At 34.7% G+C, this 23,498-nt stretch overlaps 1 protein-coding gene and 1 pseudogene across 2 annotated transcripts in view; one reads left to right on the top strand and one right to left on the bottom strand.

The window, feature by feature from the left end:
* The window catches only part of LOC148953357 (uncharacterized), a 136,106-nt gene extending 112,829 nt beyond the window's left edge, over window positions 1–23,277 (bottom strand). For both annotated transcript variants that reach the window (XM_089087642.1, XM_089087641.1), the window contains exons 1-2: window positions 23,233–23,277; window positions 8,942–9,030 (exon numbers count right to left, since the gene is read on the bottom strand). In XM_089087642.1, the coding sequence (XP_088943768.1) occupies window positions 8,942–9,030; window positions 23,233–23,239 (96 nt within the window). In that variant the 5' untranslated portion in view covers window positions 23,240–23,277. The remainder of the gene's footprint in view (window positions 1–8,941; window positions 9,031–23,232) is intronic.
* LOC148953358 (uncharacterized) lies at window positions 1,152–2,121 on the top strand (annotated as a pseudogene).
* Window positions 23,278–23,498: the final 221 nt, after the last annotated feature.

The raw sequence follows: 23,498 nt of genomic DNA, 5'->3' as shown, positions 1-23,498 counted from the left end.
TAAAAATTTCGAGACGTCTTGTATCGTAAGTGCAAAAAGAGGAGGCGCAGAATGAAGACAAGATCTGCAAAACGAAACAAAAAAACTCAAGAAAATAAAACAATCACAACAACACTAAAGAGCTACCAAAAAATAATCCTGAATGTAAAACAACGATTATTTGTTCATTCTAGTCAAGAAATATATAAACGATTATATTATTCTATTCAAGAAACCCAAATTTGCTTATCAACACGTTTCCATATGTCCTCTTGTCAAGATCTTAAAACACAAAACATACCAAATTTAAAACACTAATGTTTTAAAATAGCCATTTAATAGTCCCAAATCTGAAAAAAAAAATCAAAATCTGATGGGCTGGAAGTCAATAAAAATGGAAAACGTCTTTTTCATTAAAAAAAGGGATTGATTGTATAAAGTTTATTAGTTTCAAGTATCTATTCTCAAAGGTGAACCCAAAGGAATGGCTTAATACTACTACTACTACTAACAACTCACCTCAGCACCAAGCCGTCTGAGGCCAACACAGCTACGCACGCTCCTCCTCCATCCCAATCCATTCAAAGCCTCCCATTTTTACACCCTCCCACGAAATTCCCATTTCCCTTAAATCTTTCTTATGACGTCCTCTCATCCCAGACGAGGACGACCTGCTTTCAGTTTAGACCTAGACGGTTGGCCGAAAAGAACAATCTTCAGCAATCTGTCATCCTTCATCCCCACAACGTGCTCTAGCCAACTCAATCTTCCTTTCATTATAGCCCTAGAGAGCGGTATTGAACCCCATTTTTCGTACAGCCGATTGTTTGAAATACATTTTTGTTTCAATTGAAATTTACATTGTTTCTTTAAGTGTAATATCTGGCATCATTAACATTCTCGTTAAATTGAATTTGTCTGAAGAACTGGTTTAACCTGCCTACCAGTCCAGTGGAAAAGGGAAGGAAGCCTAGCAGCCCCAACCCAGGGGTGCAATTGGGGAACCTCCCGGTACAGTCTTTTTATTTTTCTGCCTGGTGTCTACACCTCTGCTTAGCTGTTATTAGACCCCTTTTATAATTGCTTGTGCCAGCCAGAAGATCCCTTGCCTTTTGCTGTTAGCTTGTTGCTTGATTAGCCTAGTTTGATTGGAGTTCACTTTAGCCTACATCATGGGTGACAACTCAAAAAAGAGCTATAGACCTCCTAGTCATAGAGAGATGAGATCAGACTGCTCCATCCAGTACATTGGAGCTGAATCTATTAATGAGCAGATTGCTATGCTCACCTCACACATTAACACCCTTAAAGAACAAGCCGAAGCTAATTGCAGATTCACTTAATGACCAAAACCTTAAATCTACTATGGCAGAAATTGTCAGTGAGGCACTGTCTAATGAGGTTGGTTCTTTGGTTGAGGCCTCTGTTAAAAAACTTGCCTCTATTCATGTACCTGCTGCTTTTGATGCTAACAATATGGAAATCATTAAACAAGAGGTATACAATAGTCTTAAAATGGATTTTGATGTGCTTGTGGAAAAATCACTAAAACAATATGATTTGAGGATGTCAAAGCTTAAATCATCTCTTCATTTGCTTGACTCAGGTTTGTCAGAGCTGCAAAAATCTCTGAAACCAATTCAACTCAATGTGGATCGTCTGAGCGATCAGTTTGACCAAATGAAAATTTCGAATCAGCTGATCCTATTTGGTTTCAAAGAAGACCCTTATCCAGAAGCTTCTGAAAGCAAATTTCTTGGATTTTGCAGTACTAGATTTCCTGGTATTCCTGTGACTAAGAATGATATAGTTTCTGTTAGAAGGATTGGAAAACAAGGCTCAGGTTTCACTTCTTGCCCATTTGTTGTGGACTTTTGTAGTTCAAGAAGGCAGCAGCTTATTCTTAGAGAAAAGAAAAGTTTGCTAGGTAGCGGTGTCTTTATTTCTGAGTCACTCACAAAGCCTAGACTTCAGCTACTTAATTATGCTGAATCAAAGCTTGGGGACAGGTCTACATGGTCTAGTGGAGGAGAAATACTAACCAAGCTTTCTGGTGGTAAAGTGATTACTGTTAAAGAGGCATCTCAAATTGATGTTCTCCATCAGTCAACTACAGCCCATCCAAGCCCCTCCCAGGACTGAAATACACCATTTTTCCCCTTTTATCTCTGATTTTTTTATTGTTTTTTTTTTTAACTCTATTTATGATTTAATGGTTTTACTTATGATTGCAATTCAAGTTGTTTTACATTATTCTTTTAAGTGAATTGCAAAAACCATTTATAAATAACTATTTCCTCTGGTTGCTTCTTTATTGTTTTGCCTTATTCTTTATTTTGTTTTTGCCTTTGTCCTTGTAACTGTTTGTTATTATTTAATTTTTTTTAGTTTTGTAACTTGTTATTGTTCTTTGTCTTGCAGTTTTTTTCTCTCTCTCTCTTTTCTTTGTTGCCCATAAGTTTCACCATTTTAGTTTCAAAATATCCTCTGCTATTTGAGCCTGCTTGTTGGATATATCGTTCATTTGTAAAAATATTGTATGCATTTGTTATGTGTGGTAAATCTGGGGGATGTTTCTTTTCTTTTGAATTCTTCTATTCTTAAATCAGTTATCTTTGAGCAACCAAGTAGTGCTGGCAAACAAGAGGCGCACACACTTGACCCTCTTCTTGAATCTATGGTTAATTCTAGTTGCCATTATCGCACTACTATTAATTTTTGTGATAAAATCATGCCTTCTCTATTTAAATAGTTGCTTTAATGTATTTTGTTTGAATGTACGTGGGATACGAGATAAGTGGGATAATCTTAAATAATATTTGTGGTCTGATAATTCTTACCCTTTTGATGTAATTGGTTTAACAGAAACATGGTTATCTTATAGTGAAAAATTAACAGCTTATGATATGCATGGTTATATTGCTATTCATGTCCCTAGAATGGTAAGAAAGCGCTCAGGGGGCATTTCTGTATTTGTGAAATTTGAAATTAAATTTAGAAAACATTCTGACCTTGAATCCTTGTCTACATTAGTAGTATCTTAAAGTAGGACAGTTCATTCTATTGTAATTTATCTGAAAAACAAGTCTTCATGTGATACTCTTTGTTTGTTTTATAAGCCCCTCCTTTTCCAACACATCTGTTCTGTGAATTGCTTGATCAGCTTTCTGGTGTGGGGACTTTCTCTAAAAAACGTATTTGTGTTTTGGGAGATTTTAATTGTAATATGTTAAATGTTCGATCAAGTGATGAATGTGAACATCTCTTTGATGTGCTTTCTTCTTCTGGGCTACTTCCTTCAATTTTTTTTTCCTTCTCGTGTTGATCCTACAAGAAATTCTGCCACTTTGATAGATAATATTTTCATTTCTCATTCTCCAAAATTGAAGCTTACTTCTGGTCTTGTTTTCACTGATCTGTCTTTGTTCTTGTTTTTACTGTTGTTTTCACTGATCTGTCTGATCGCTTCCCTATTTATCTATCACTTTTTGTGCCTAAAACTGAGATTGCTGTGAATGAGCAAGGTGAGTCTTCTTTTACAGACTTCTAATTTAATTCTTAGTCTTTAGAGTAATCATTGGTCTAGTGTTCTTGAAGCTAATGATGTTGAATGTGCAACCAGTTTATTTGTGTTTTATGGGAGCTCTGTTGGATAAGCATTTTCCTCTTAGGAAGAGACCAAGGAATTCTATACCCTAATGCCCATGGATGTCCAAAGGTCTGATCGATGCTACACATATGAAGGCGTCTCTGTTCAAGGTTGCATGTAAAAGTAAAACACATGATGATCTTTTGAAGTATAAACATTATAAAAATGTATTTCCTTCTTCAGTGCGCGCAGCCAAAAACCTCTATTTTCCCATCGAATTAATTAGTGCAAGGGGAGCTTGCGAAAGGTTTGGACTATAGTAAATGAACCTATTTCTTGAAAGAAACTAAAACGTCCCCCCCCATGTCATTACAGGAATGCTGATGGATCTATTGTGGATAAAAATTCTTCAGCAAACGCTTTCAATTCGTATTTCACCACTCTTCCTTAAGTTCCCATTCAACCCAAGAGTAGAGTAAGCAGTTTTTCAATAGCAGAAAAGCCATTTTTGATTTCCCCATGCAGTGATATTGAAATTTACAGTATTATTTCTCAGCTTCCAAGTAGCCGTTCAGTTGATGGTTTTGGTTTGAATTATAATGTTCTAAAAAAAATTGGTTAGTTTGTTTCTAACTCCATTTCACACATAACTAACCTTTCTCTTTCTTCTGGTGCTTTCTCTCATTTATTTAAAGTTGTTAATGTTTTACCTTTGCATAAAAAAGATGATTCATCTCTAATTTCAAATTATAGACCCATTTCTCTTCTTCCTGTCATCTCTAAGGCTGTTGAAAGGGTAGTGTATTGTGTACTCTCTTAATTTGTATTTAGTACTAATATGACTGCAGGAAATTGTCTCATAACTAACCATCAATATGGTTTTTGTCCCACTTTCTCTACCTCGTGTGCACTTTCACATGCAACAGAGTTTGTGCGTGTTAATCTGGACAAGGGCTTGTGTGTTTTGGGTCTATTTCTTGACTTTTCAAAGGCCTTTGATATGGTTGACCACTCTGTTCTTTTGTCTAAACTATCTTTATTCGGAGTACATGGAGTCCCACTAGAATGGTTAAGGTCTTATCTGTCAGGAAGATCACAGTATGTTTCAGTTAATAGTAATTCTTCCACTACTTTGCCTATGTTGAAGGGTGTCCCACAGGGCTCTGTGCTTGCACGACTTTTGTTTTTAATTTACATTAATGATCTCGTTGATGGTCTTCATCCCCTTGTGCACCCTATTCCTTTCGCTGATGGCAGTAACTTTTTCATTGCTGCAGTAGACCTGCCATCTGCCACTTCCCTAGCTCAAGGTCTTCTTGATAAAGTAAAAGATTTTACTTTTTTACGTAGTTCTTCTCGTAGACTTATTTTGCCCAAACGTTAATCTACAGCAGCCCAGAGGTCTCCTATTTATAAATCGGTTCAATTATGGAATTCAATCCCACCGGATGTCCCATTATTTCTGTCTGCAAAGGCAGTTTTTCGTCGTGTCTTTCCAGTTTAGTAATTTCTCTCTCTCCTTCGTTTATTTTCCCTGTTTTCTCTTTGTCTAGTGTTTCTCCTTTCTGTGTTTTTCCCTTATATATCGTTATTATTATAATTTTTTTTTTTTACTGTATGCTAGTGCTTATTCTCTTTAATCTATATTTCATATATATTGTTTGACTTAGGGTAATATTTATGGTTCTTTTAGTGCTTTATTATTGTGTTGTATGGCCCACAACAAGCCAAGCTTCTTGGGCCAAATAATTTTTCTTTACGTTTGTAATAGAGTTTAGTATTAATAAAATGATTGATGATTATAGCCCTAGAGAGCGGTATTGAACCCCATTTTTCGTACAGCCTATTGTTTGAAATACGGTCAGTCAGCCGGATACCCAGAACAATCCTTAAGCAATTTCTCTCGGAAACATCTAGCAAAACTTCATCCACTTTTCGAAACGCCCATGCTTCAGAGCCATATTTGACTACTGTCATCACTGTAGCTTGTAATATTCGGATCTTGGTTTGCAGACTTATCTTCCTATAATTCCAAAATTTTTTTAATTGTGGAAAAACACCCTGAGCCTTGGCTATTCTACTTTTAACATCTTTACTGCTCCCACCATCTTTACTAATAATACTAACAATGTAAGTGAAGCTTCCTACTTGATCAATCTTTTCATTACCCAACGTCACCTTTTCATCTTCAGGACTGAATATGCCGATCATTTTTTGAATAATTTTGAATAATTTTTTCGTCTTAAATAATTTAACTACCCCGAAATTGTGAAAAAATGCAACACATATTCATATGTCATCTAAAACAGAACATAAGGCTTAAAGGGGCATCTATAACAGCTTTAGGAATGAGCTTCAGAACCCTTGAATATCTGATCAAAGAGTACCGTATAGAAGAATCATTGGAGTTGAAACTGGCATTAGCATTGGAAAGAGAAATTACCATCACCATCTAGAGCTTGGCGACTTCGTGTCACCCAACAAATGCAACATACTTGTCTTTTTAGTTATTTTAAAAAGGCAGGGAGAGGGAAATAACGAGAGTATGATTATTAAAGTCAAGTAGCCTATGAAACCTTCCAAGAATTTCCGAAGCTAGCCAAGGCTAACCTTAAAGACTTTGATTTTTTAAACAGTTCTTGAAAATAAAAAAAAATACTGATTATAAATTACTTACTCAGATTTTTGAATTGACTTGGTCAAAGTGATAAGAGACTTGAGAGCTTAATAAGAGTAAAGCCAAAAGAGATAGTCTCTGTGAGAGGGAAAGCGGGCATAACTTTTTCGGAGTTATTTAAAAATGATTTTTTTTTATGATAGTCTATCATTCTAGGGCAGAACTAAGGCAGATTATCCTGCATGAAAGGTAATTCAGATAGTCTTTCAGGTCTGTGAGCCATTGGAAGGCAATTCGAGATTGGAAAACGATTCAAAATTTATGGCCAACATTTATGTACACAGGACTTGCAGGCAAGTGGGTGACTGAGAATGATTCATATTATATGGGCTTTGCCTACTGGGACAGCCCACCAGAATTGCAGTAGGGTGACCGAAGGTTTTGAATTGACTCATAACCAACAATATCCACTGGACTTGTAGGCACATGGGCAACTTGGATTTTTTTTTCAAACTGTCTGAGCTTTATCTATTAGGGAAAACCCAGCAGGACGACAGTAGAGCGACCAAGATTTTTAGATTGATTCATGACCAAAAATGTCCACAGGACCTGGAAAAAACTGAGATTTTTTCAAACACTGAGCTTTGCCTGATTCCAAGTTTAATCCTATTGCATTGCAGATCAATCATACTGAACATCCAATTTTGTAATTTTTTTTTTTATAAAAAAAATCACCAGATGTTACACTTTAAGTAACACTAGAATTTTCCGTAGCCCCAGAGGCTAAATGGCCAATCTGACTCTTTTCTGATCTGCTTCCAATTTGCTTTGTATCTGACTTTGAAAGATGGTTCACGTTTAAGATTAATATAGTGACAAAGATGGAAACTCGTATTGAGAGAGTAAATACAAATTAATTAATCATACGAAAATTTCTAGTGATGCTAGAAATTTTCAATCCCTATCTTCCCTGGTTAAATCGCCAAAGATCCGACTTTTTCAATCTATTTCCTATTCTCTTTGCATCTGACTTTGAAAGAGGTTTCACATTGTTGATAAATAAATTGACCAAACAGGAAACTTGTATTGAGGGAGTAAATAACAAATAAAATACATAAGAGAAAGATTAAAGAAAGAATAAGAGACTAAGACTAAGAGAAAGAATATTGGGAGACACCATGTTTGAACCAAAGTTAAATAGCTGAACTAAGTTTTTTATTCTCTTTTTTTTCAAGTAAGTATCATCAGGCCAAGGAGATGGCCAGCTAAGATTTTTTTTTTAATTTTATGGTATTTTTACTGACCAAGAAAAAAAAAATTAAAACAAGACCAGGTCTGAATTCCACCCTTCGCCCCCTCCCCTGAGAAACCTGGAGCATTATAAACCAGGGTATACAGAAAAACATGGCAATGACAAGGTGATAGCATTTTGTAGATTGTTGCACACCCTAACAAACATTCGTTAATCATTATCTGCTTACTTAGAAATACAAAAACTGAGATCAATCAACTGGGTCTATTTGTCTAATTAGGCCAAAGAAACTATCTTAAAAGTGGTTAGTTTAAAATGAATTCAAACAGCAATGCTTGTTCTGAAATAATTCTTTTTCTTCTTTGGAAAAACAGCACTTGGAGTCTAAAAACAGTCTCTTTTCGGTTCCATACAAAAAAAAATTCCGCTGTTTTATTTTTTGTCAAATTTTCATATTTCTCTATATATACTTCCACTTAACCAAACAAATTATACTTCCACTTAACCAAACTCAACCAGGTTTCAGGATCATCTGAACCATCTAAACTATATCATTCAACTTTAGAAAAAGAATAGTCTCCCGCAATAGTATTCTTTCCTCATTTCCTGGCAGCTTGATGTTAAGCAGTTCATTTGTCTCTGGCTTTATTTATAATCTTGAATAAATATTCCTCGTTTTATTTTTCCGACTTTGCAGTACTATTGCAGCTAAAGATGAGATGTTGTGAAGTCTCAGGAACTAAGGAACAAAATCCACAATTTGGGTGCCGTCTTTTTTTCCAGTCAATCAAATCTTTGTCATCATAATACAAAAGAGATAATCAAGGCAAATCACCAAGCCGAGAATATTATCTATTAAAAGAGCTAACTTTAAAATAAATCAAAACATTAATGCTTTCATTTACTTAGATTAATTAATTGATTTTAAATGAATTAGAATTAGCTTTGAATTATTAAATTTTAAACATTTGAGCATTGCTAATTTAAATCAAATAAACTATAATATATTAAAGTTTTAATAGAAAAATTAGTATGGATGCTTAGCCTATATACAAAAAAATAAATTTTCGAAATTCAGCGTTTGCTTCATAACTAGGATAGCCTGTGATCTTTCACTTGTAATCAAGAAACGTAGTGGTGACCCACACCAGAGACCGGAGGCAGTGCATTGAAACGAAAAACAAGCCTCACATGCCTGATTAGAGAAAACAACATTACAAACTGCTGAAAATTTATGTGAATATTTACAAGGAAAGGTATAAAAAAAATAGTCATTAAGGTACTGAATTTGCAAACACCATCAAGATTTGTCCATTTTCTTAGTATGTTTTTAGTTCACAATATTGAACATTACAATAAGTTTAAAAATCAGTCTCAGATATGTTATTTGTTTTTAATAGCCCAGGTAAAAACTACTATATCTTTTGGCTTTGAGTTGTAGAATCTGGTAGGTGTTACAGCCAGAAGAAAAGTAACAAATTATAAATTAAATTAAAAGGAATACTTGAGATCCATCTGCTTCTTCATCTTCAGAAGAATTGGAAGTGACTTCATACCTATTAACCTGGTGATCTTCAATTAAATCTGGGATATCTGGAAATAAAAAAACTATATAAAGCACAATCTATAACCAGGATGACACAGTGGCAAGACAAAATTTGCCTCATTATACGGGTATAATAAATCAAGTGAAGAAAGATCCCCCCCCCCCTTCCAAGAAGGTATTTACCCAGTTGCTCAAAGAAAACTCATATGTTGATACACAAAAAATCATGGTAATTCTGAAACAGAAATAATTTAGCATAGACTAGAACTTGTATTTCACAAGTCAATAAAGAACCGATCAGTTTAAAAAAAAACTGATGACAATTCAGAAAACAAACATACACCACACACGGGCTACAACTAAGATGTCCCATGAAATCATTACCGTACAGAGGCATTGTGGATGGAATGAGGACCAATAACCTTAGTAACTTATGGATGTTTTGTAACAATGCTTAGTAAAAATAACAAATTAACCAGTCCATAAAAGCTGTTGCTCTTCTTCCTCCCCCCAAAGAAATACTTAGAAATATTAATAGGAATAGAAATATTAGGAATAGGAATATTAAAAATAGGAATAGAAATATTCCCCTCGCCACCCCCCCCCCCCCCAACTGACACTTCTGTCTCATTATGGAAGGCTTACACAAGTTTGGCTTTTTCAGGGGAGTAAGCTTCCTCAATCATGTGCCTGTTATCTTGACCAAAACCGAACGGATGCAAATTAGGGTTACCATAGACAACTTTTGAAAAAAAAAGCTTCTAGAAAAAAAAGATAAAAAAAACAACAACATGAAACCACAAAACTGAATTTTTATCTTCTGTTTAAGAAAATTCAAAGAATCAGGCTGCTAAAAACTTTCAACCTAAATATACCACTAGTAAACAACTTACTTAGGTTTACTCCCTAAGGTTAGGCCTAAATCGATTAAACTTGCTTTTAAACGAATCAACAGATGGGTCTTCAGGGATAACACTGCTCAGGAGATAATTCTATATAGAATTGTAGTGTCTCATAAAAGCTGCTCTTCAAGTATTCAGTGCAATACATCTCCTCCTGATGGTAATAAGCTACACTATGTTTAACCCAAAAGTAAGCCTAAAATTATACCTTAGAATTGTACCAATCCACAAGTTACATAAAAATACAGAAGGAAAATGCTGGCTAATAATAAACAACTTATTTTACTAGATTTTTTGTTGCTTTGTGAGTGTATTTTACTTATTCTGTTATTGTCTTAGCTCATTTCCTAACTTTTGTCTGTTACTAAATCCTCCTTGTTTGTAGCTAATAGCTTGTTAAAATATGGTCTATATTCTAAGAAAATAGTATTTATAACATGAAATATTATTCCGCTCCATGTCAATAATTTCATGGCTAGCTTTTTTCCATTGGATAAATTACCATGGAGATTTCTTCCTAAAACGTAAGCTTCTCAATTACTACTTCCATTAGTACCACTTCTTATTTTAGCAGGGAAACTTATAATGTTTTTAATGAAAACCGCAGTTTTACTGTAGGTCTATATACAGATTAAATAAAAAAAACAAGTTTTTTTAACTGAAAGTGAGGAACGACGTTAAAACTTAAAACGAACAGAAATTATTCCGTATATGAAAGGGGCTGTCCCCTCCTCAACGCCTCGCTCTTTACGCTAAAGTTTTTCATTGTTTTAAAAAAAAATAGAGTTGTGAGAAAGTCAAACTTTAGCGTAAAGAGCGAGGCGTTGAGGAGGGGACAGCCCCCTTCATATACGGAATAATTTTTGTTCGTTTTAAGTTTTAACGTCGTTCCTTACTTTCAGTTAAAAAAACTCGTTTTTTTTTATTTAACTTTTGAACATTTCAGAATTAATACAGATTTTGATTTTGGCTCACCGTACATGAATAATTAATAAAAATCTTGCATAATATTGGTACTTTTATTTGGTTAAATGGCTCTCTCGAGAGTTGTTTGTATTTATTTATGAGCGTTTTTATTAGTAATAAATATAAGTAACTTACAAATTAGATTACGAAACAAACTTCTATGTTCATAAATTTTTAACACGTATATTAGGGGGTTCGCCCCCTAGTCAATACCTTGCTCTTTAAGCTAAAGTTCGAATTTTTTTCCAATTCTTTAAAAATGACCCCTTAATCACAATCAGTTGATCAGTTGAAAAATTTGTTTTTTTTATTTAATTTCTGATCTTTTTCTTTAATAATACTGGGAAATCCGGCGCCCCCTTCATAACAATGTCCCTTCCTCCATGAAAACTTCCTTCATGAAAAGATCCTCCCATATAGCCCCCAACAAACCCCGCCCCCCACCTACCAGAAAAAATCCCCCATGAAAACGTCTGTATACTTCCCAATAACCAATACTTTATGTTAACAATGAGTAAAGCTCATAACTTTCAGCACTCCCCCCGAGGACTTTGGGGGATTAAGTCATCCTAAAAGACATATTTATTATATTTTCAACCATGCTGAACAAAATGGCTATCTCAAAAATTTGATCGGGTGACTTTGGGAAAAAAATGAGGGTGGGAGGGTACCTAGTTGCCCTCCATCTTTTTTAGTCACTTAAAAAGGGCACTAGAACTTTTAATTTCCGTTCCAATGAGCCCTCCCACGATATTCTAGGACAACTGGGTCGATATGATCGCCCCTGGGGAAAAAAAAAAAAAAAAAAAAAAAAAAACAAAAAAAAAAACTCCCATCCGTTATCTTTATTATGGTAAAAAATGGAAAGTTCCACATTTTTGTATATATGTGATTGACACATTGGAGATAAGGTGTTCGTTTAGTATGAACAAGATTGTGTGAATTTTGTTAACGCTTAATTTTATTCAAAGGGCCTTTTCCCCTTTTTACGAAAAGCAAACAAGGTACCTCAGGCGCACGGCTTTTCTTAAGTTAAACAAAACTTCATGACACTTATATATTTGAAATCAGAATTAAAATCTGATTATTTTGATGTATCTATTGGTATCAAAATTCCGTGTTTTAGAGTTTCAGTTACCATTGAGCTGGGTCGCTCCTTACTTACAGTTCGTTACCACGAACTGTTTGATTAGAAACTGTGGCAGATCTAGGAACACAGGAGAATTGGAATAGCTTGCAAATAAGCAAACTACTCTTTTGTGATTATAATTTTAACAAGGATAAGACTGTCTTTTCGTCTTTGGCTAGGAACCAAAATATATTGGTAAAATGATGATCAAACTAGGCGGTATTTTACAGAGCATTATAAAACTTTAAAAAGAATTCTTATTCCAGTTCAATGACCCTTGTGTCTAATTTGTTCTTGACGAATTAGGATAAAAAGTGAAATTTTAGTGTACAGAACAGGTAGTTTTAGAGGAGGTGTCCCCCCAATGCAGGGAAAGATTTCTATTCTTTAAGTTTCAATGTCACTTTTACTTTGACATAAAAAATGTTGTTTTATTTGATTTATGTTTGTTTTTAATTTAAAACAAAAAAACATAGCCAGGGTTACACAGGGTTGCAAGGGGGGGCTACATCCTCATCAAGCCAGACACTTTAAATCAAAATTTGACTTTGGCACAGCAATGCTTCAAGGAAAAAAAGTTAGTTATTGTATTTACGTTTTGGAGTAAAGTATAATTATCAAAAATAATCTGTTATAGCCAAAATAAAATGGGAGTTTTTGGCCCTTCATTATTCATACTGTACATATATGTATATAAACTAAGAATTTTTTCAATAGTGCTTTTTATTGTTTTGCATATAGTGCAGGATTATTTCTTGGACAATTAGGGAGGGAAAGAGTGCATTACGACAAATATGACTACAAAAATTTCAACAAGGGTATATCCAGAGGATATAGGGGTGACCCCTTTGATGCAGGTTAAAAGCCCTGTCATGGAATTTCTGAGACTTGATTATGAGATTGATGCTAGAATGCTTGAAAAAAAATGATTTTGCTAAGGATTTGATGACACTTCGTCTGCCTTAAGTCTTTAAGGAATTGTCCAATGTTTGGTCTCAGTCAAGCTTACAAGCTTTTCCATTTTTTAAATCATAAAATTGTTGGAAAGTGAGCACTTGAAAACTAGTTTCTTTTTCAACAAATAAACAACCAATAACAGAGATGCCACAGGGTTAGTTGGGTTTTTCTAGAAGGGTTTAGAAAGTGTCGTTTTTGGATAAAATTAAGGTCAGGATTATCATAGTTGTCAAATGAGGAGCCATTTCGAACAAATTCTTATCTACAGGTCAGGATTTAAAGCTTTGATGGTTCTAGGCCAAAACGTTTTTGCTTCTCCATATTCTTACCATAAAGAAGGAGGGTCAATTTTCCTTAAAAAAATAATCTTTATTGTGACAATTTTTATTTTATCACAAAATAGCGTCACTTATGATAATAATTTGAGAATCAAATATTTGTACACTGGGTGAATTAAATAAATTAAATCAGCCAACAAGGGATTGGTAATAAGTTTTTTTCGTTGGTAGATAGCAATCCTGGCTAAGTGGACGTGCGCTGGGTTGTGAATTCTTTGTCCAATGGCCATGGGTTCGATCCCTGGCATGGCCAATTATTCGGTTTGGGACGCGGATCAGTGGTGTGACTCTGTAAGCTTAGCCAGAGCCGGCCTAGCTCTAAATGGGTACCTGGAGAAATCTGGGGAAGGTAAGCAGGAAGGGTGTGCAAAAGCAAAGAATGGCTGGCACCCGGCCCCCCATTGCACTTCCTGGCTGAAGGGCCACGAAACGGAGATCAGCGCCGCCGGTTTGGACCTTAAGGGTCTAGTACCACCATAAGTACTTTTTTACTTTTTACTTAGATAGCAACACATAAAAAGATATAGGCCTACACATTATACATTATTTTGTAAGTAGGACTATGTCTTCAAAGCTAATTAATAAAGCCTTCCTTCTTCCATTTTTTTTTTTTTTGCAAAGGTGTCTGAGATGTTATCATACTGCGTCTCTTGAATCAGCCTTCCCTCAATAGTTATCAGGGAGTATGATGTCAATCTGTTATGACTGATTGGTAGTTCTCTTAAGATCTTAAGTAGTTCTTCGCCCAACAAAGGGTGGAAAAGGATCTTTCTCTTTTACGGTTTGTGGCAGGCAAACTTACGGTTTACGGACCTTAAAGCAATGTCAATGTTTAAATAGATGTCAATTTTCAAAATGATGCAAACATTGTTAACATCAGTTAGAGGCATGCGTTTTTTTCCTTCATCAGTATTGTGTACGAAGAAAGGTTTCAAATGTAAGCATGCATCTACAATCATTGGCTCAAGATTGTTGGGATAAAAACTAAGTAACTCACTTGAATACTTTATGATTTCAAAGGTGGCCAGTCCTTTAATAACATCAAAAAATCGAAACCTGTTATGAAGCTGAGTATATTTATTTTCCCCTTTGAGTTTAGCATATAATGCATCTAGCCTAATAAAAAATTAAAGGTGCTCACATGAAAATTTTCAGATGCTGAAAATATGAAACTGTTGCCATGTCCCCCATATTCATCTATGTTGTTTCCCTATATCCTGAAATTCCTATGTTGTTTTAAAATAACTTTTCTGTGAACAGACAGTGCTGCAGGAAAGTGCACCTGGCACTTTGGCAATAAATCCCATCCGCCCAGTTTTTGTGAAGAAAAAATTTCTCAGAGATAATTTACTCTCCCCCTGGCATGTGTACCCCTACACCTGGGCCTATTAGTAAATCCAGATCTGCTTATCTAACGGCAAGTTAAGCATTGGGAGAGTGAAAGCAAGTTAAAAAAAAACTTTTATAAGGTAAAAGAGCTAGGTTTAGAAATCAGTCTCAAGTGTTTCAACAATAGCAGTGCCTCAAGGGTGGCAAAAGCAAACCGCTCAGATTACTGCCATTTAGTTTCAAAGAGGGATAATGTAGATGGTCAGTTTTTGTTCCACCATTGGACACACTGATTTTGGACTTAGAAAGCCATTTTTTTATAGAAACACCTGACAATTTTAAGCTCAGCATTTTCTTACCAACTAATGGTATGGAAACAAACAAATAACAACTAGCTCATCAATGGGCCTAGTTACTTTATGATGTCAATAAAAAACAAATAAAAAAAAAAGCAAAATTGAAAAAGAATCTGTTCCTGTTTAGAGGTGTAAGGAGAGATTGCAAAGCAGTTGGTATTTGCCTAGAGAACTAACTGGAGAGAAGGAAACATGTTAAGAAAACAATTCTCACTTCATAATATGCAGAGTAGTCATAGTTACAACATTTTGAATACTGCCTAAATATACTTTACTTCAACCCCCTCCCCTAATGTGGAAATATATAGCCCAAATTAGGCTATATATTTCTTATTTTAGGAAAACAATTCTTCCTTCACAATATGCAGAATTATTATAATAAACACCTTTTTTATGCATCCCCATTGGCGGATTTGGAGCAAAATCTTGTGGGAGGGGGCATTGAGGCTTGAGGTTTATGTAATAACGTTGTATGCAAGGTTGAGATGTCAATATTGCTTTTGTTTGACCAGTTGGTTTGGTCTAGGAGTCTACACTCCCCCCCCCCCCGAAAATACCTCCTACTATGGATTATATCCCGCCACAGAAATTATGGTTTTCCAAATTTGAGCTTTTTTTTTTAGTTGTTTTTTTCATGTGGATCATCAGGGGATTAACTTTTTCCATTTGGAAAACGTTTCTTGAACTAAAAAGATTCAAAGTCCCCTGGCCTTCTTCCGCCATATTAGTCCCTTAAAGAGAGGGTATTACGAAGGCGCTACCCTACCTCATTGTGGCCTGGCTGCTCATGAGTCATTTAAATGTATCCGGACTCGATAATCGTATGGAATATCCGTATTTTTCAGATATGTAATATACATGTCTCAGCACTTAACAAAAAAAGGCACTTAAACTTTTCATTTTTGTTCGAATGCGCCCGCTGCCGATTTTCTAGGACTCTTATTTTGATACAATCACTCCTTAAAAAGGTTAGGCCATTGAAACACACTCCACTTGATATCCTACCATCCCCCTCCCTATACACGGATTGACTACACCTCCTTAATAATAGGTTAATGTATTATGAAGCAAATCATTTCAATTAAATTGAGCCTTAAAATAAACTCTATAAACAATTTTGTACAACAAGAAGAGATTTATGATGATCAAGATGGTTATCTCAGAATTTTATTCAGATGTCTTTTGAGAAAAAAGGGACATGGTGAAGGGAAATATTTGCCCTTTTTCTGTTTGGGCACTAAAAAAGGCACTTAACTTTTTATTTTGTTTAGAGAACCCAAGTTTTCCCATATGAAGCACCTTTAAGGGGTATATATTTTTTTTATCATAGGCAGCGCAATAGCGCTGCCTAAGTAAAGAGCAATGTCAGTACAATGCATTATTTTTTTGGTTTGTTTAGACAAGCACAATAAAATTAGCCTTTGGTTTTCACAACCATACCCCAAGTCATTGAGTCTGAGCACTAACTGGTATGCTGTTACTGCAAGAAAGGAGAAACATGTTGGTAATCAAGTATTTCACAAAAATCCAAGCAATTGGCCAAGTACAGGGAGTTTTTCCAAAAACCTTTGGTAATAATTGTTCAATGAATAATAACTGCCATATCCGCTCTTTGATTCTTTTCACTGAGCTAGTTTCCGACTGGAATAATGGTGCAGTAAGTTGTATTTTATATCTTCAGCCTCCAAAATAGAAGTTCAATTCTATTCAAGCATGCACTGAGCATATTATGGATAAGAAGACAAGTTTTCCCCCACTTAGATTAAGGTAATTTTCAGACAGAAAGTCTTAACTGATTACCCTGATTTCTTGAAAATCTATACGGATGGTTTGGTAAAAAGGTCATACGCTGTTTCAGTCACAATTTGACTATCCCAAGTTACTCTTTGAATATTTGTACAAGGCTGCCGAATAGATCTTCCATCATGACTGCTGAGATCAAAGCTATAATGGAGGCATTTAAGGTAGTTAAAGCAAATCCTCCACTATTAAAAAAGTGTGTTGTCTTCTCAGACTCAAAGTCGGCTTCACAGTTAGTTTCTAAAGTATACAAATCAGCACCTGACTCAGATCTGTACTGCCTTTGGAGCCCTCTCTTAAACATGTTCCGAGTCATCAGGGTATACAATATAATGAAACTGCTGATTTGTTGGTAAATCCTACAATGAATACACCCATTTCAATCAACGCCAGGTCTCTCACTCGAAATGACACAACACGACAGAGAATACCTCAGAAACGGTTCATACCACCTATCCTCATCTTTCCTTTTCAGGAAACCAATGTTTTTTTTTTTATTTAAGAATAACTCTGATTTTAAGAAAGGAAGAATATGAATGGAATAAAAGGGACAACCCATAATGCAGATTTTGTTTTAAAATGCCTGAGACTTTACAACACATAATGCTACACAATTTTTTAATGCTACAGCACAGTTTATCTGGCAGCAAATATCAAACATACATTTGAAAGACTGAAGAAAAATAAAGATATCAACAAGCTACTTAAAGCCATTTATAACACAGCAGATGAAAGATACCTGTATAAAAGCATAACTGATTTTCTTGTGGATAATAATATTGTTTGAAGAGAGCAAACTCAGGGCAGGATAGAGTGAGAACAAGTAGGAAGAATCATATAGGTATCAGCCAGCCTACAGGCCTTTAATTTCTGGGAACAGGAAGCTTGAGTACTTGTAATACCCAGAAGCCATCCAATTCCGTCATTTCTCCTTTTGCTTTTGTTCTGTGTTATTGTGTTTGTTATGTGAATACCAAGAGTATTATATTCCTCAACAATTGTAGTAAAAAAAAAAGAAAGAAGAAAAATCAAACAGTTCATGGTAAAAAAAACTGTAAGCAAGGAGCAACCCGGCTCAATAGTAACCAAAACTCTAAAAACAGAATTTTGATATCAATAGATACATCAAAAAATTGCCTTTTTATGCTGATTTGGAATATATAAATTTCATTAAGTTTAGTCTTACCCATCAAAGGTTACAAGCCTGAGAATATTTTCCTGGTATTCGAAAAAAGGGGGAAACGCCCCCTAAAAGTCAAGTGATCTTAATGAAAATCACACCATCAGATTCAGTGTATCAGACAACCCTACTGTATAGGTTTAAAGCTCCTATCTAAAAAAAAAAAAATGTGGAATTTTGTATTTTTTGCCAGAAGAAAGGTCACGGATGCATGTTTATTTGTTTGCTTGTTTTCACCAGGGGTGATCGTTTCGACCCAGTAGTCGTAGAATATCGGGAGAGGGCTCATAAGAACGGAATAGAAGTTCTAGTGCCCTTTTTCAGTGACCAAAAAAATCGGAGGGCAACTAGGCCCCCTCCCCTGGCCCCTTTTTTCCACAATTGTCCAATCAAAATTTTGAGGAAATTATTTTGTTCATCATAGTTGAAAGGCCCAATAACTATGCTTTTGGGTATAACATAACCCCCCTAGAGCCCCAGGGAAAGGTCTTTAAGTTATAAAATTTGCCCATTGTTTGTGCATAGTATTTGTTATTGGGATACATACATTTTTTGGGGGGACACTTTTTATGCTGGAGTTTTTTCTATGGGGGAATTTTTCATGGGGAGGGAAGTTTCCAGGGAGTGAACTTGTCAGGGAATATTATACACTGAGGGAATTTGCCAGAATTCTTATAAAAAATTCTTATTTGTCTTGATTTTTATTTTCCATCTCAATTATATGCATGGAGTAGTTAATAGTAATTGTCTGGGGTAAATGTTTGCCGGGATTATAATGTCTGGAGGATATTTCTGTAGGGAGGGGTTTCTCAGTGGAGGTGGGGCCAGATTTTCTGGCATTATTTAAAAAACGATAAGAAATTAGATTTTAAAAAAAACAAGTTTTTTCAACTGAAAACAGCCTAAGGAGCAACATTAAAACTTAATTCAAATAGAAATTATTACGTTTATAAAAGGGGTTGCCGCCTCTTCAACACCTCACTCTTTACACTAAAGTTTAAATTTTGTCCTAATTCTTTAAGAATGACTCCTGGAACACAAGGGCCATTTAATTGGAAAATTAAGATGCTATTATAAAAGTGCTAAAAAACTTTAGCGTAAAGAGCGAGGTGTTGAGGAGGGGCAACCCCCTTTATATACATAATAATTTCGGTTCATTTTAATTTTTAATGTTGCTCCTTACTTTCAGTTAAAAAACCTAATTTTTTTATTCAATATATATAAATGATTGTGTTGATGTTGATGGCCAAAAAAAAATACCTTTTTGTTTATCTGATAATTGTAGTGATTTTTGATGTATTAATTATGTATTTAGAAGAAACCACCTAGAAGCCAAAAGGCATCTATTATAGATTGCAGGTGCTGTTTTTCAAAAGAAGAATGACACTTTGTATAGATGGAGTTGTTGAAAAGAACTTCAAAAACGGCTTATTTAATTGGAAATTGAGAAGGCTAGAACCCTTTCCAAAAGTCAAAAGTGATTGGAGGGCAAATAGCCACCTTCCATGCCAATCATTTCTCCAAAACATCCAGTCAAAATTTTGAGATAGTCATTTTGAACTGCATAGTTAAAAACTTCAAAAATTATGTCTTACTGACAACAAGGCTCCCACAGTCCTCAGGACACAGGTTCTAAGTTATGCCCTGGGCAAATAAGTTTTTTTTATAGAAAGGGCAGTCATATAAACTTTAAAGAGTGCTCATTGGATTTGTAATCAGAAGTTCTAGTGTGCTTTTCAACAGTAAAGAGTGATTGGAGTGCAAAAAGCCCCTCTCCACACCTATCATTTCTCTAAGCATGCCCACAGAGCAACTATACTATTTGCCCATATTTAACATTTAAGGTTATTCTGGAAAATGAGGTCTTACTTGGAGAAAGCTCATTCAATGTAAAATCAAAAGTTCTAATTCTCTTTTTAAAAGTCATGAGCGATCAGATGTGGCTAATTTAATTGTAAATAAGAAGTCCTTTTTAAAAGTCAAAAGTGATATGAAGGCAACTAGCTCCCCCCCCCCCATGTCTTGTTTTCCCCAAATGCATCTAATAGAAAATTTTAGATACCAGTAGCTATTTTTTTAAATAGTCCAAACATCATAAAACAAAGCCTTTGGGGTTAAATCAACCCTTCAGAGCCTCTGGAAAAGGGTTAGGTTTTGCCCCAAAGGCATATAAAGTTTTTCATTTAAGGCGTGGTTGTATAAACTTTAGAGGTGGCTCATTGGTACTTGTCTATTATATAAAACCAACTCAAGAAGTGAAGTTTGGTGAATGCTAATGAAACATAACAAAATTATGATACTCTATTAGCAAAATTGTGAAAATTACAACTTGGAAATATGCTCCCAGAATGCAAAAATGTCCCCAAGAATTGCATTAAAATGAACTTGGCTTTCTCCCTTTCCTGCCACCTGCCACATGTACTCCACTAAGTATCAATGTGAATAATGGCAGGGTGTACCTTAGTGCTGTTTGTTCTTCCACTTTGTGGAATCTCATATTCTCTCTACTTTTAGGGCATAAGTGCTGGTTTCTGGGTTGACAAAAATATTTTTGTGGTTCACTTTCAAATCAGTGAAACTTGCTTGTTCCAGCTCAGTTGCATAGTAGCCCTTCCAGCAATCTGAAATGATTCTTGAACATCCATGGTGAGACACTATATTATATCACTAGTCAAAGCAAACTAACTGGTTCCCTTAAGAATCATTTTAACATTGAACTAAAATGAACTAGGTCAAGGATTGCATTAATAATAAACTTTTCTTTGTCTTTGAGATGGTCAGCCAATGCCAAAGCTCCCAATTAAATAATTCACAAACAACCTTTACAACTTTGCTAATAAAGTATTCTATTTTCATCCTATTTTATTATCAACAAACTTTATTTCTTGAGTGTGTTTATAAAATAGACAAGTACCACTCATTTAATTGGATGTTGAAAGTTCTAATTCCCTTTTAAGAGTCAAAAGTGATACAGGGCAACGACCCCCCCCCCCGGACACCCCCTTTTCCCCAGATGTATCTGATTGAAATTGTGAGATAGCTGTTTTGTTAAAATAGTCCAAAGAATGTGTAACAAAGACTACAGGCATGACATAACCCACCAGAGTCCTAGGTTGTAAGTTATGCCCAGGGGCCATACAAGGTTTTAATGGAATGGGTGGTCATATGAAATTTGGACAGGGCTCATTTCATTGGAATTAAGCCCAATTACTATATTATATTACTAAGCCTACATCAGAGCCCATGGTTTACAATTAAGAAAATTTAAATATATTTGACATTATATTAAGAAAAAAACTTTTTAAGGTCAAGGTGCATTTATGTTTATAAAGGTATCACCAATAGCCATAGTCTTCTGCTTGCTCTTCACTGAAAACAAAATACATTTCAAATATTTTCAATTTTTTTACTTTAATAAACAAAAAATTATCAAACAGTTTGTGGTAACAAACTGTAAGTAAGGAGTGACCCAGCTCAACAGTAACCAAAACTCTAAAAAACGGAATTTTGATACCAATAGATACATCAAAAGACTCAGATTTTAATTCTGATTTCAAATATGTAAGTTTCATCAAGTTTAATTTTACCTATCAAAAGTTACGTGCCTGAGAAAATTTGGCTGATTTTCAAAAAAAGAGGGAAAGACCCCCTAAAAGTTATAGAACCTTAAGGACATATATATTAAAAATATAAAAAAACAAGTTTTTAACTGCAACAGCAGCAACATCAAAACTTTAAACAAACAGAAAATATTACATATATGATTGGGTTCACCCCCTAGTCAATACCTCACTCTTTAAGCCAGAGATTTTTTAGTACTTTCATAAGAGCTATTTATTCTAATTAACGGCCTTTCTGATTAAGTGGTCATTTTTAAAGAATTGGAACAAAATTCAAACTTTTGCTTAAAGAGCAAGGTATTGACTAGGGGGCAAACCCCCTAATATACATATTAAAAATATATGAATATAGAAGTTTGTTACATAAGTTAATTTGTAAGTTATGTATATTTATTACTAATAAAAACATTTGTAAATAAAATGAAACAAGTTTCAAGAAAGCCATTTAACCAAATAAAAGTAAATTGATATTAAAATTTTGTTTTAATTATTCCTGTACTATGAGCCAAGATCAAAAACTTCATTTATTCAAAAACATTCAAAAATTAAATAAAAAAAAACAAGTTTTTTACTGAAAGTAAGGAGTGACATTAAATTTAAAACAAACAGAAATTATTCTGTATATGAAAGGGGCCATCCCCTCCTCAACACCTTGCTCTTTACGCTAAAGTTTGACTTTCTCACAACTCTATTTTTTTAAACAGTAAAAAACTTTAGCGTAAAGAGCGAGGCGTTGAGGAGGGGACAGCCCCTTTCATATACGGAATAATTTCTGTTTGTTTTAAGTTTTAATGTCGCTCCTTACTTTCAGTTAAAAAAACTTGTTTTTTTGTTTAATTTTTAAAACTTAAAGGAATAAATGTCTGTATTTAGGCCTATATTAAACTGACAATCAATCCACAGTCATTTGTTTGCTTTTTTTTCAGTAAAGTACAGAAGGGATGGGGTGTAAGCCCTACTCATATTATTTTTTTTCTTGTTTTGATTTTGACTTGGTCATTTATTGTAATTTCTGTTTGTTTTGAGTTTTATTTACTTATTGATGGTGATTTTTGGTAGTTTTAAGCTTGGGGGATAATTTGACTTTATTTGATAATGGATAATGTGACAAAGATTTAAGCTTTAGTTTTTTGGGGTTTAAGGGGCAAAAAAGGTACCTAGGTTAAGCTAGGTATATAATATATGCTATGCTTGACCCCCACCCTACCCCCCTAATGTACAAATATATAGCCCAAATTTGTTTCTAAACTATTATATTTTTGTCTTATTTTGTTTCATTTAATTAGCATTAAAGGAACTTCACTTCTTGCATGTTGCCCAGATTGTAAACAAGCACCCAAGGTACTTGAAAATACCTTCCCAGGACATACTTTAGCATGTAGACCCATCCATGAAAGTTTCATTTTTCTTAACCTAACAACTCTCCAAGATAGCTAAAAGTAGCTAAACTGGAATTTTACCTTCCTGTTCTCCAGTTAGTTCACTAGGCAACTACCCAAAATTTTGTTAATGTTGTTGGTTTAGGCCTACATTATTTTAGTAGCTTCTCATCAACAGATGGTTGATATACTAGCATCAAATGGAAAAAAAGTAAAAGAAGATAAATCAAAGAAGTTATTCTAAGACACAACTATAAATCTTGAGTACTTTATTATACTTCTGAAGGTCTTACCACTCATTTTCAGTTTACTGATTCAGACTTGACACCTGAACGATAATTTAAATAATTATTCGGAATGCCAATGCTGTCGAACTTTAATTGTATTGTCATTTTTTGCCAGGCTCTAGGCGCTCAACATTGACATAGTTTATAGGCCAAATTGGGAATTTTGAGGACCTACCGACTAATACTAAAATTTAATTATAGCACCAATCAGCTTAAGACAAACGCAACTGCACACGCTTCTCCTCATTCCCAGTGCATTCAAAGGCCTTCTT

Source organism: Artemia sp. Qi Xiang Cuo, chromosome 4 (assembly GCF_049724085.1).
Source record: "Artemia sp. Qi Xiang Cuo chromosome 4, ASM4972408v1, whole genome shotgun sequence".
Lineage (NCBI taxonomy): Eukaryota > Metazoa > Arthropoda > Branchiopoda > Anostraca > Artemiidae > Artemia > Artemia sp. Qi Xiang Cuo.
This window is presented reverse-complemented; position numbering and strand designations above follow the sequence as displayed.